The 13963-nt window shown below is 44.2% G+C and overlaps 1 protein-coding gene across 1 annotated transcript in view; it reads right to left on the reverse strand.

Moving 5' to 3' along the window:
* The window catches only part of phlpp1 (PH domain and leucine rich repeat protein phosphatase 1), a 44013-nt gene extending 30353 nt beyond the window's left edge, over window positions 1–13660 (reverse strand). Inside the window, exon 1 of the mRNA XM_027176980.2 lies at window positions 12027–13660. Coding sequence (XP_027032781.2) covers window positions 12027–13332 — 1306 coding nt within the window. The 5' untranslated portion in view covers window positions 13333–13660. The remainder of the gene's footprint in view (window positions 1–12026) is intronic.
* Between the last annotated feature and the right edge of the window lie 303 nt (window positions 13661–13963).

A 13963-nucleotide genomic window follows, 5' to 3' on the forward strand; every position in this document is an offset into this window, starting at 1 on the left:
AAGAGCTTTGCTCGAGGGCCCAACAGTGGTAGCTTGGCAGTGCTGGGGCTCAAACCCAGATCCTCCAATCAACACCACAGAACCTTAGGACTCAATGTCACCGATGTCGAAGAGGAAACCTCCATCTCCACAAAGTCTGACCTGTCTTGTTACTACTTTTGTTGAACTACTCTAGATATTTTGTACTTGCTGCGATCTTGACTCTGTTTGGCTCAATTCTGAAATCTGAATCAGTTCATCTGCCAATTCTGACAATATTCATTCATTCATTCATTCATTTTCTACCGCTTATCCGAACTTCTCGGGTCACGGGTGCCTGTCTCAGGTGTCATCGGGCATCGAGGCAGGATACACCCTGGACGAAGTGCCAACCCATCACAGGGCACACACACTAACATTCACTCACACACACACACTACAGACAATTTTCCAGAGATGTCAATCAACCTACCATGCATTTCTTTGGACTGGGGGAGGAAACCGGAGTACCCGGAGGAAACCCCCGAGGCACGGGGAGAACATGCGAGTTCTGACAATATATACACACACAAAAAACCCCACAAACAGTCGAGTGTTCGCTCCCTCAGACAAACACCAGACGAGTGGAACAGAAGCGGTGAAGGTATTAATCACGAATGCCTAAGAACCAAGATTAAAGATTTTCCTCTGTGACAAATTGTGTATCCTGCCTTGATGCCCGATGACGCCTGAGATAGGCACAGGCTCCCCGTGACCCGAGAAGTTCGGATAAGCGGTAGAAAATGAGTGAGAGTGAGCGATTCAATCCGTTTGACTAGAATTTGTCATGACCACAGATAAAGAAGGGAGGGAAACATCACCGACTCGCAGCTCAATAGGCACCTGAATGAATGATGGACTTTGGGAATCTGCAACTTTAACCAATACCACGACCTCCTTCAGTGTTCTTTGTACTGCAGCTAATTTTCACATGCAAATTGATATAAATACAAAGGCAAGTATCCACCCAAACAAAACCCAGAGAAAGAGAAACGTTTAGAAATCTGTACAGACGCTGGTCTTTTTTTTTTTTGGAATCCTACGATCCCTCTTTCTCCGTATATAAGCGAAAGATCCCTGACACGAGAACTATTAATAGACAGCAAGTTCCTGCATTCAACAGCTGCAGACTGACATCTCATTTACTCCGTCTGTGCGCGGCGGCTCATTAGCATGTGCTTAGCTTTGTGTTTCTGAGAGGAATAAGAGCGTGGGTTCTTCTCCAGCGGGTTTCCGCGCAGTCACCGAGATGGACAGGGATTAGCGTTACGCCTGAGGAGGAACGAGTGTTCCTCGTGACTCCGCTCCAGAAGTCTTCTCTGTATGTCTGTCTGTATGTCTAGGGGACAAAAGTCAGACGTCTCGTCTCGTTTGAAATTTAACTTCGTGCTATTTGTGGAAATCGCTCTCGGAAGTGCGATTATCGTCCCGTCGGATTCCGCCTTCGGTTTTATAAAGCCGTTCTTTAAAAGGATGCAGCGGGATGATACGCTGATATGGATGAAAGGAACTACACGCCAACAAGGATGGAGTTTTTTTTCTTTTTTTAAATTCACTTCAGGACATGGACAAACACATTAAACGTTTTTGTTTAAACAACGAAGCTGCACAGATATTTGAATAATCTCCCGGCTGAGGCTTTGGTATTTAAATACTAACGTGAGAATGTTACGCAATATGGTATTAGAGAAAATATGGGTGGGGGGTGGGGGGGATGGGGGGACAAGCAAAGTGATGAGAAAGAAAAATGACGAGAAAGAAAATTGAGTGAAAGAAAGGAACAAAAACGGAAGATTGAAAGAGAACTAACAAGGTCCTCTGCTATAGAGTGGAATAAAGAACAGGAAAAATAAATAAATAAATAAATAAATAATTCAATAAAAATATTAATTAAAAAGAGTTAAAATGTCACTGGAAAATTTGAAGGGACGTCATTGGAAATTAAAAAAATGGTCAAAAAAAAATGGAGCATATGGGAAAAAATGCGTTAGAAAAAGTCACTGATAAAAAAAATAATAAAAAAAAGACTTGATATCCTGTCACTCCTTGAATTTCGGAGTGACACGAGCGACTGATCACCTGCAGGAGTGAACATAGGCTTCCTGGTGTGAACTCGGGGTGAAAAGGTCACATTAACACCCCAGGAGCTTTAATACAGACGGCTGGGTATCAGATGTGTTCGTCTCTCCCTGCTGGTCTGACTCTAATCTACCTCATTGCTCTGTGTGTGTGTGTGTGTGTGTGTGTGTGTGTGTGTGTGTGTGTGTGTGTGCTCTTTCTCTGTACAGTTACTGACACAAATGCTCTCATGCGTGTGAGTAGGAGGAGCTTCTTTGTTTGATCAGTCAAGATATATCTCAAGAACAGTGGGAATGTGGAAGGAGGAGAAAAGAGAAAGAGAAAATAAAAGCAAAAAAAATAAAAGCGCGCCAGGTCAGAAATTGTGAATTGGTAAAAAAAAAAAGAAATAAATAAAAAAGTATTGGCCAACATCTTCCAGTGTCGATCTGTTCAAAGTGCAGAGGTAGAGTTCTGCTGCGTTGGACGTACCTCGGGAGACAAAACGCACGCCTCCGTGTTTTGTGAGCAACAAGATAAGCAGTGAAGTGTGATGGAGTGAAGGATATTTTCATCCTCAGAAGACTGAGGGATGTCACTAAGGTGTTGGTCTACTGATTGGAAGGTTGTGAGTTTGAATCTCAGGTCCACCGAGCTGAGGGCCCCTGAACAGGGCCCTTAACCTTCAACTGCACAATTGTATAAAATGCGATGAAATAGAAGAAGCTCTGGATATAACGGCGTATGTTAAATGCTGTGTGTGTAAATAGAGTTGCACACTTTTAAAAGGTACGAAGTGCTGCTTTACGCCCTGAACTCTAAGGGGACGAGTTTCATATACTGATCGGTTTGTTTGCTGAAAAACATTATTTTAATTCTCTTTCTATGGCTCTGAATTCAATGTGAGTTCTATGGCTTACTTTGGCTTTAATAAGATATTAGATGGCTGGTTCGTAACAGATGATCTCCTGAGCTTTAATGTAAAAGCTGTGAATCTCACTCGTGACAACGTTTCCCACGGATCAGACATGCTCGAGCTGTCCGTCAGCGTCCTCCTGAATCATTAGCTTGTCTCCTGAGGGCTCGCTCTGAAACTCCTTCACGTGACCCTTCCGTGCTGGCCGTACCACTGTGTGTGTGTGTGTGTGTGTGTGTGTGCCGTGAGATCAGAACCTACGCAATGCTTATCTGATAACCTGGGATAATGTGCTTATTAAACACCGGCAAGGCTGAACACCACAATCAAATAAATCACAAACAAATAAATCACGTCATACTTCGACAAATTCATTATTTTTTAAATAAATAAACAAACAAACAAATAAATAAATAAATGTGCAGAGATTAAGCAAGGTTTGCTACATTACTAGAAGTAATTAAGTACAGAAATTATATATATATATATCTATATATATATATATATATATATATATATATATATATATATATATTATTTATATAGGTGTATAAATAAAAAGGTGTATTTATAAAACGTACATATATAAAAACGCAATTTTTTTGCTAGTAAATATCTACTACTTGTGTAAATTACATTGAAAACGTATAAAAATGTTCATATATATATTAATATGTATTTTATTTATTTATTTTGGCCATTCATTTCTCCTAAAATTCCTCAGAACTATATTTTAAATGAACAACAGCTATTTATCCAAGTTGATAAATAATAAGTAAATAAATAAATTGTTAAGTTGCAAAAAGAGTCGAATGTGTCTCCGTTTGCTATTTTATCATTAAAAGAATTTTACGATTAATAAAAACGTTTAGAAATTTATAACCAAAAAAAAAAAAAACACACATGCAGCTCTAGTTTCAGATGTCTGAGTCCATGAGTCTGAAAGAACGTTCTTTTCTTAGTGACACTGACATACAACATTTGATGCTCAACATCAATAAATAAATAAATTAATTAATTAAAAATAAAATTTAAATTTAACAGCCAACAGATTTAATAATGTTTCTGTAGAACTACAATTCTAGCAAAACACAAAGCACCAAATCCCATCACATGCACAAGCGTGATATAAAGACAACGATAATGAACAAGCAGCGTGGCTAAAAATCATGAGCGGTAACGCTAATATATTTTTATTCATTACAGTGTTTACGTGCGCTGCTGGCGGCATCCGTTACGCTGGCAACCGGCTAAACCGTCTGACGATGTGCGAAATCTATAAGGCCAAAATGACAAACGTCAGAGTCCGAGAGTTGGCGAGCGAGATCCATCTGTAGTGCTAAGAGTGAGAGACATGCAGGCCAGGATAACATATTTCACACCGAACTCCTGATTTACATCAGAATGGCGCGGGAAAATTTTTTTAGATCAGGATTGGCACAAAGACAGACGTCTTACTGACCTGGAATTCATGCTGGAGGAATGGATGCTAGCACACTTTCGCTTCACAGCCATGTTCATGTGAATTACATTACTATTTATTAGGTTTCTGATCAAACTCGCCCAGAACTTTAGTATGCTCTTCTGGAAGCTACGTGCCAGTTACTAGCGAACTAGATAAATACATAGAAAACTACTGTAGCCAATCATTTTTAATTTCTACTAGGAAACCACTTGATGTTCGCTATGTTCAATGAAACTAGCTCCAACTTGCTACCTACCTGTAAACTATAGGACTATTCTTAGCTACTAGTAAACAGCACGATGTTTGGTATGTAACAGTAAAATGCTAGTAAACTATACTACGACTTGTACTTACGACCGACTAATGAACTCTCGTATTTGCTATGCACAAAAAAATAAAAATAAAAAATACAAAACTTGCTACCAGAAGTCACCGCCTTTGGGTTATCAGTACTCGAGCGTGTGACCCGAGCCTTCTGGGTAATATAAACACAAAGCTCAGAGCGTGGTTGAAGTACTACGCTGACTGCGCCTGACCTAGTTTCGAGATTAATAAAAGCACAAAAATTAGACGGGCAGCAAAAAAGAAATGTGCTACTGAAAGTAAGTAGGCTACCGAAGGTAAAAAGTAAATAAATAAATAGATAAATAAATAAATAAATCAAGATAAAACAAAAAAAATTCTTCATCTAAACTTTTCCAATATATATTGTAATTTGAGACGATTCTTTCTAAAACCTTTCTTCTGTCTGAGCATACAAATTTTAAGCTCATTTATTAGTTACTTAACGTTACTTAAAAGTAAAGAAACAGAAAAGTCCTGATTAAAAAAAAGAGCACTAGGAGTAAATAATTGAGGGGACGAGTGCGGTGTCCTGATTTAGCAGAAGGCGTTCTGGTTTATTTCCCACTGCTGAAAAAGCTTTTGGATCTGGTGAGTTTCTCCATAAAAAAAATAAAATAAAATAATCACACGAACACAAAATGAAAATAAAATAAACCCTTATTGTATAAAGAGGTAAAGTCCATAAAATATGAGAGTCGGTACATTCAGATGAAGTAGCATTAAAATCCTGTGGTGATAAAAATAAACGCTCTGTTCACACTTACGAACATTTAGAACCACACCCGACAAACTGAAGCTGTAGCAAGCTCGTGGACCTTTAACCTCAGAGCGTTATTTACTTTTCCATCATCTTATCTGAAGGGAACATGGCTGATATGAAGCTGTAAAGGAATGTGGAGGGTGAGGGGAGTCTGCTTTCCGAATGCTAACTGAGGGATCGTTTCGGGAATTCGTCCGCGAACACGGCTGACAAATGACAAGATACTGACTGATCCCTGAGGATTGATACTTAATATTCAAAAACACAGATTTTTTTTAAATAATGCTAGTAAACAAGCTTGTATTCTCCATGTACTAGTAAACCTGGCAGGTATTTGCTAACTACTACTAACTAACTAACTAACTTCTCTAACTACCAGTAAGCTATTTGCAAACTAGGCAGCATGTGTGAGCTTATTTGCTATCTGTGAGAAAAACTTGCTCCTGTCTGCTAGCCACTAGCAAAGAACTCGCGCATTCTACCAAATACTAAACTGGTTTGCATTTCTTAACTGCTAGCAAACTAGTTTGCATTGGATAACTATCAGTACACTAGCTAACATACATTAGCTATTTATTAATTATTAGTAAATAATCACTAATTTTATTTTATCTAGCAGCTTATTGCTATCTGACCATAAATTACCTCAGCTTACAGGTTCACTCGAATGATTATATCCCTTAGCTTAAAAATATCCAAATGCCAATCACAATCAGCCCTCTTGTTTATTTAAAATCGAGTGTTTAAGTGTAACACACTATCCGTTTTATTTTTAACTAGCTTGCTAACTCTCATCATACTACTTAACATTTGCTATGTATTACCATGTTTTTATTTAGAAATAAATTAGTTTATTGCTATCTGATCAGAAATTACCTCACATTTGCTATAAGCACCCAGTGTTTACTAACTACTTAGCTAACTAGCGCTGCTGCTATCTAGCTCACATTTGCCATCTACTAGTGAACGGTTTCTAGCAGCTTGGTCATTCATTTGCTATATACTTGCAAACTAGCTCACATATGCTATTAGCAAACTAGCTAACATCCGCTACCTTCTACTAAACCAGCTCTCATCTGTAACTGCTAAATGTTTCTCACGATCAGTAAATTAGCTTGCATTTCCAAGCTAACTGGCTTGAATTTGCTAACTACTAAAAACCTACTCATCGCTTACTGATATAATCATAAAACGTTTCTCTGTAATAGTGTTTTAGTGAGCTAGCTTAGCTCGTGAGTCCTCTTGAATATTTAGCTTATTAAATGTAGCTCAAAAAAATAATATCCAAATGCTAATCCATTCACACAATCAGCCATCTTGGTTTAGGGTGTAAAACGCTAATTGCTACGTCTTTTACCATCCTTCATCATAAGGAGTCATTTTATTAGCAATGTTAGCATGCTTTTTTTTGTTGTTGTTGTTTGCTTTTTCAACTGAAGTGCAGCTTAGTGCTGTATGAGGGAGAAGCGGTCATGGCTATGAACTCGGACGCAGATCTAAAGCAATTTCGTGTCTCCCTCCCGCCTTTTTTTTTTTTCTTTTCCTCTCAAACATGCCTGACATGCCGTAGGAGCCAGCGTACATTCCACACATGCCTCCGAGAGCAGGATCGGAACGAGGGGGATTTCCGGTTGTTTCTGTCAGAAAGACGTGAGAGGAGATAGAGGGACGAGTGGGAAAATAAAAGGAGTGTGTGTGTGTGTGTGAGAGAAAGAGAGAGTGTGTATGTGTGTGTGTGCATGGTATGATTGCTGGATAGGGGGATGGGCAGAAAGTGTGTGGGCATGAGAGAGCAAAACACACACACACACACACACACACACACACACACACACACAAGAATGTGACTAACTGACATCCCGGAAGGCCGATAGCTCAGGTGACCTGTTCTTAATCTGAGTCACACAGCAGGCGCATTAGCCGCCTCAGCTAGCGCGCTTAACCTGCAGAACACTGCATGACTCATGTGCATACTGACACTAGAAACGAATGTGTGTGACACAGCACTTTATCACACCATTCACCACTTCTGAGGCGCTCTGGTACGCCGCCTCCAATGCCAACATGTGCCACACTTCTAAGGTGTGAAACCATCTAAAAGGAGATTAGCAATGAAATGACGACGGATGTAGGGGACACGGATAATTAGAGTGCAACTCCCCTAGGGTCTCGGTCACATCTCCACCACAGCACCTCACTTTTGCTTATATGTTTGCGATACTTTCTGCAAGATTAACATGGTAGTCGTCTGATAATGTCGCTAACTAGCGGACACTGGCGTATAGCGACCGATACTGCTGCTGCTTGTGAGAAATAACACTAGGAGTTATAAAGCTAGCTTTATGACCAAAGTACACCACCTCCAGATCTGCCAACAAGCTCTCCTGCATCCTACTGTGCCTTGTTATTCTTCATGACGTCTTTATACCAACAAAGTACGGCGTGGTGTATGACGGACGAACCCGAAGTTTATACTTTCTGCGGTTTTTATGCATCAGACAGTAAAAGAAACTAAAAGACGTTATGGCGTAGAAGAATGACACGTCGCTCCGTAGGGCTGGTCTGAGGAGTCGCTTGAGCCGGTCGTTTTGTTTGAGCTATATTATTTGCGCTAACGACACTTACTACATTCTTTGCATAATCAAAATCCTACCGGTTTAAATTCTTTTTATATTGGTTTATTTATGTAAAGCACATTGAAAGGACGCGTTAGAAAAATAAACTGGTCTTGCCTGTACTGACAGATATATTTCTGACTAATAGCCCGCGACCTACAATGTTGCTTTTTTTTCGATTGCTGTTGCTTCTCTCTCTCTCTCTCTCTCTCTCTCTCTCTCTGCCCATATCCGTATTCACACCATGGCTGCTGTCCCCAGCTGAGTGAATAAAAGCACTTCCTGCCACTCTCTCGCTCTCTAATGCAGTGGATCTCGCGGAGACAGTAGCACGTCTCTTGCCAAGAACAACGAGGCCGCGCTGCATCCGAATGAGCCGAGAGAGAGGGCATTTAATGAGCCCCCTTCTTACCCCCCACCTCCACCCGTTTAGGGCCCCTGCATCCATTCCAGCCTCGGCACATTCAGGGTGGTGATAATGGAGCGAGAGCCGGAACACAGCCGCGGTCCAAGCACCATAAGTCGGCCACTGAGGCTTTGTGGCCGTGTCATGTGCATCCGTGGGAGCAGAGCGCACTGCCTTGTTTTGTTAGCAACAATGAGAAACCAATGAGAAAGTGTGTGTGTGTGTGTGTGAGAGAGAGAGAGAGAAGAGGAAGTATCTGAGAATGAGAGAGAGACGTTTGAAATAAATAAACAAGTTCACAGCAAATGACACAGCTTCCAATGGCTACACGTGTGTGTGTGTGTGTGTGTGTGTGTGTGTGTGTTTAGCCCCAGGAGCTACAGCACAGTGAACCACATGTGTGTGCAGACGTGGTTAAATATTTACGCGCACATTAGCAGCCGCACAGATCAATGGTACGAGGCTCAATTTTTCGGCTGCCGGAATTTAATCACGGGACGTTTTTAGAACTGCCTTGTGATGTCATGATGCTGGGAACGCGTCACTGCGTTTTATTCTTTTTTCTCCTTCTTTTCCAATTCTGCAAGCGTGGAAGAACGGTCGGTCTAGGATGGTCCATCAACATCGACTGTGACATCGTCATAAAGGGAGTCAAGCTTTTTACCGAACTGCGGGCAACTGTGACGTCACAACATGAGGAGTCACACACACGTTTCACAAAGAAATATCAGCAAAAAAAGTCACATATAAGATTCAGCACAGGTCACACGTCAGCTCACCAAAACATTGTGTGCGTGCGTGTGTGTGTGTGTGTGTGTGTGTGTAGTCATTCACATTCAGTAAATGACACCTCTTTTGGGCGTGTCCAAATCTACGAGCAATTCGGTGCAATGAAAGTGAAGACGATACGTCCATCAACGTTGTTACTATAGCAACCAGAGACTGATGACCTGGACAGATGAAACCGCTGAGTGTGACGTGGTTTTAGGTTGGTGATAAGTTCGGAATCAACAACACATGTTTTTCTTGTTGTTAATTTCCAGTCTACATAAGGAACATAACGAGAAACTCTCATCCTCTGACGTTATACACGACACGCAAAAAACCAAAACAAAAAAAACTCCACACAAGCCCGGTTTCACCTTGAGTAAGCGCTCGCTCTGTTGTGGTAAACAGAGTGTAGTTACTGCTGGCTTAGCGAGCTGACCGAGCTCCGTACCTGCTGCTGTACTGCGGAAACACACAGTTCTTCATACTGGTGTTTAGTCGACGTCTAAAATGTCGGCGATTTAATACAAAAGGTCTAAAGGCTAAAACCGAACCGCTGTTTTCTGAAGGTGACTCAGCGTCTCGGCTCTATAAACACACGTGATCTGTCCGAGCCGCTCAACTGCCGTGACTGGTTTGCTGGTATAAAGTCGACTCCACTAACCTCTTCACTACAGGTTAATAATCTCCTGAACCCAATCCAGGGATTTAAACCTGTGTGTGTGTGTGTGTGTGTGTGTGTGTGTGTGTGTGTGTGTGTGTGTGTGTGTGTGTGTGTGTGTGTTTGTGTGTGTGTGTGTGAGAGAGAGAGAGAGAGAGAGAGAGAGAGAGACACACACACACAGACAGAGAGTGAGACACACAGAAAGAGAGAGAGAAACACAGAGAGAGCAAGAGAAAGAAAAAGCAAGAGAGAGACAGAGAGAGAGAGTGAGCAAGAGAGTGAGCGAGAGACACACAAACAGGGAGAGAGAGAGAGCAAGAGAGAAAGAGAGAGAGACAGCCAGAGAGGGACAGAGAGAGGGAGAGAGAGACAGAGAAAGAGAGAGAGAGACAGCCAGAGAGAGACAGAGAGAGAGACACACACACAGACAGAGAGTGAGACACACAGACAGAAAGAGAGACAGACAGAGAGAGCAAGAGAAAGAAAAAGCGAGAGAGAGTGAGCGAGAGAGAGACACAGACAGAGAGAGAGACAGAGAGAGAGAGAGGGACAGAGAGAGAGAGAGAGGGACAGAGAGAGAGAGAGATGGACAGACAGAGAGAGACACAGATAGAGAAACACAGACAGACAGAAAGAGACACAGGCAGAGAGAGTGAGCGAGAGAGAGAGAGAGAGAGAGAGAGAGAGAGAGAGAGAGAGAGAGAGAGAGAGAGAGAGAAATTGCTGACTATACTGCGACTATAAGGAGAAATGTGACATGAATCTGACTTTTCTGGTCATTTCCTTAAATCTTCCGCTTCTGTGTTTGCTTGAAACTAGAGAGATGGAAAGACTGTGTTCCTCTTTTCTTTCCTAACATGGGAAATAATAAAGCTACTAGATGTCAGGGGTGCCAATGTCAAACCTCTAGCCCACATCTGTCCCGATAAAAGCTGTAAACTGGCCGCAAAACCAATTCAGACCCTGTGCTCGGAACTAAAGCGGATCTGAAGCGTTATTAAACTGACACTGTCATAGAGAGAGAGAGAGAGAGAGAGAGAGAGAGAGAGAGAGAGAGAGAGAGAGAGAGAGAGAGAGAGAGGGAGAGAGAGAGAGATGCTATTCCAGAGGGGCTCATAAACTCAGGGCCATAAACTCTGCCGCTGACGAAACATGCTAACAACTTCATTAGCGAGCAATTTAACCTGATGTTTTATCCTTAATGAAGTGTGTTTCACATCCAGGTCCTAGCGATATAAAGTGTGGAAGTGGGTAAGGGGGGTGAAAACTTATGAGCGCTATGGTATGTGACGTCCTGTACGGCGCGTGATTCGAGGATGAACCCTGTCAGTTATCCGACGAGGCGAATTCGGCTGAGAGACACGTCGAGTACACGTGGAAGTGAACATCTGTGTGATCTCAGAGGGGTGTGTAGTGACGGCTAAAGCATCACACACACACACACACACACACACGGGTTGTTGCCATATTAATAGTTAAAATCTAAAATATAGGTCACACTGTAGGTGTAGAATTACTATATGTTTATCTGCTGTGTTTCACAAAATATTGGCACCCCTCTACCTGGTCCATCAGGGGTGTGTGTGTGTGTGTGTGTGAAAGAGAGAGTGACGTAATTTACACAGAGTACAACACATGCGGCAATCTGCTATTAATTGATACAAGAGGAAAGTGAGTTTGAAGGTGGTCACTGATCTGACACTCGCACCAGCAGGCTACAAGTGGCTTGAGGATGTAGTGGCTTGTGGGCGTGGCCTGTCCTGCACTAAGAAACAGTAGTAGCTTAGCTACAGCTGAACCCCACACAATCGAATTAGCAATGAAAACCGGGCTGTTTGAATTAGTCGTAAGAATTAAGCCTTGTGTGGGGAACAGCAGAAACAGCGGTCTACCCAAATTTGTAGGATTGGTCCAGGGACGTAGAGTTTGTGGCTTGTCGGTGTGAACCTGGGGTCTGTGTGAAAGAAAATAAACCACACACAAGCGTGGGCAGAGTAAAGCAGGAGGTTACCTGCGTAGAAGCGTAGCAGGGACCCTAACTCGGTGTTCATGCCTTCCTCCTGGACGCGCCACGGATCCTTAAAGCCGAGCTTGAACAGGAAGTCGTTCTGCAGCTGCAGCGGTCGTTCGTCCGGGGCGAGCCGACGTGCCGCCTCCCCGTGGAGCTGGACGTACAGCGCCGGAGACGAGTCGTGGTCGGAAGCCGAGCCGACCCGGGACCGGGACAGCGGGGACGAGAGAGGGTCGGGCTCGTCGCCCGACTTTGATACGGAATCCGAATTCAGGCTCATTTGCTCGGGTCGGTCCTTAACAGTGTCAGTAAAGTGATCCAGCTCCGGAAGGTCAGGGTCAGCGGTGCTGCTCGAGGGTCCCTCGAGTTCAAGCTCATCCGAGGAGCTGCCGTACGTATCGAGACCCTCATTGGTGCTGTCGAAAGCCGGACTCAGTGCAGACGCGTCCGTCCCCAACACCATGTCGTCGCTCAGGGAGTCCCGGTGCTCACACAGCTTAGAGCTCAGCTCGTCGTCCGAGACGGAGCGTCGCCCGCGGCCTCCTACAGACTCGTCGTCGTCGTCATCGTTGTTCGGCGTGCACAAGTTGTCCAGAACGTCTGGGTCAGGACTTGGAGGCAGAAACTGTCCCGTGTCGGGCAGCAATAACAGTCTCAGCCTGTCGCTCGGCTCAGACCCGACATCCCCGACGACGTCTTGTCGGCTGCGGCAGTTCCCGTTTACATCAGTGGTCGTGTGTAGTCTGGTCCCGACGCGCACCACGGACGCGGTCTTACCGCCCAGCTGACACAGACGGAGCGCGATCTCCGACGCCGTGGTGTCCAGCGTGCACAGGACGGGCCTCGGTGGGCTGGAGGGCGCGAGCTTGTCGTGGACGTGGACGGAGCCGCGGTGCAGATCGGCACGGACCCACTGACGGTCGGCCGCCTGGAGCTGCGCGTTCTGACGACGCTTCAGCAGCGTCTTACGGTCCAGTGTGTTGGAGGACGGCGGCACCGGGACCGGGTTCACTTTCCCACCGGCGGCGGCGGCGGAGAGGTTTCTTTTCAGCCGCCGCCTTTTTAACAGCAGGGACGTGGAGTTTCCTGTAAATCCACGGCCGCTTTTGGCCGCTTTGCTGCTCATGTTTAATCCCGCGGCTGCCTGCGCGCTCCGGTTCCCGTTAAACACGTCTGCGGTCTGTCTGCCGCCGCCATCACCGCCATCACCGCCTGCGGGTCCCCAGGACGTCGCGCTGGGACTTTTTAACTTGTTATCTAACCCGGAATTCCAAGAGTTTCCTTCCGCCAAAGTCGCGCTTTCCATCTTCCGTGAAGAAGAACCGGAGATCCGGTCTGTCCGAGACGCGCTACGTCTCCGCGCCTCTCAGCGCCGTGTAAACATGGACCCAGTCCGGCGCGTGCACGGCGCCGTCTCCCCGCCGCACATCAGTGTAACGTCCTGTCAACGCTAACGGGCAGAACGAAGCTCGAGAAGCGGTGCGCGAGGGCGGAGACGCCGCTATGCGTCTCATTTACGCACAAAAGTACACACTAAGCTACGCAGCTACGGAGCCTCAACATGAAAGTCGCCCGACCTCTTTACGCAAATCTCTAGCTGCATATTCATGAGGCATGAGGCGACGCCGACAAAATGGCGTTCACCGCCTACGCGTGTTTGAGTTATGTAGGGAAATGTAGTTCTGTGTGAACGGAATCAGCGGCTGACTCGCGCATGCGGACTACATTTCCCATGAGGCGTTGCGAACAGCCAATGGCGGTCATTGTTTTGGATTGTCGCAGCCGTCCATTTCATCAAATGCGTAGTGGATGTTTCTTGTTTTGTTTGTTTCACTATTAAAACTTTTATACCGTTAATGTGTACTATATATATAACTTTATATATAATACATATATATAAAGTTAAGAGGTGACAAGAAAGCCGTAAATAAACTGCT

The sequence above is a fragment of the Tachysurus fulvidraco genome, chromosome 1 (assembly GCF_022655615.1).
Source record: "Tachysurus fulvidraco isolate hzauxx_2018 chromosome 1, HZAU_PFXX_2.0, whole genome shotgun sequence".
Taxonomy (NCBI): Eukaryota; Metazoa; Chordata; class Actinopteri; order Siluriformes; family Bagridae; genus Tachysurus; species Tachysurus fulvidraco.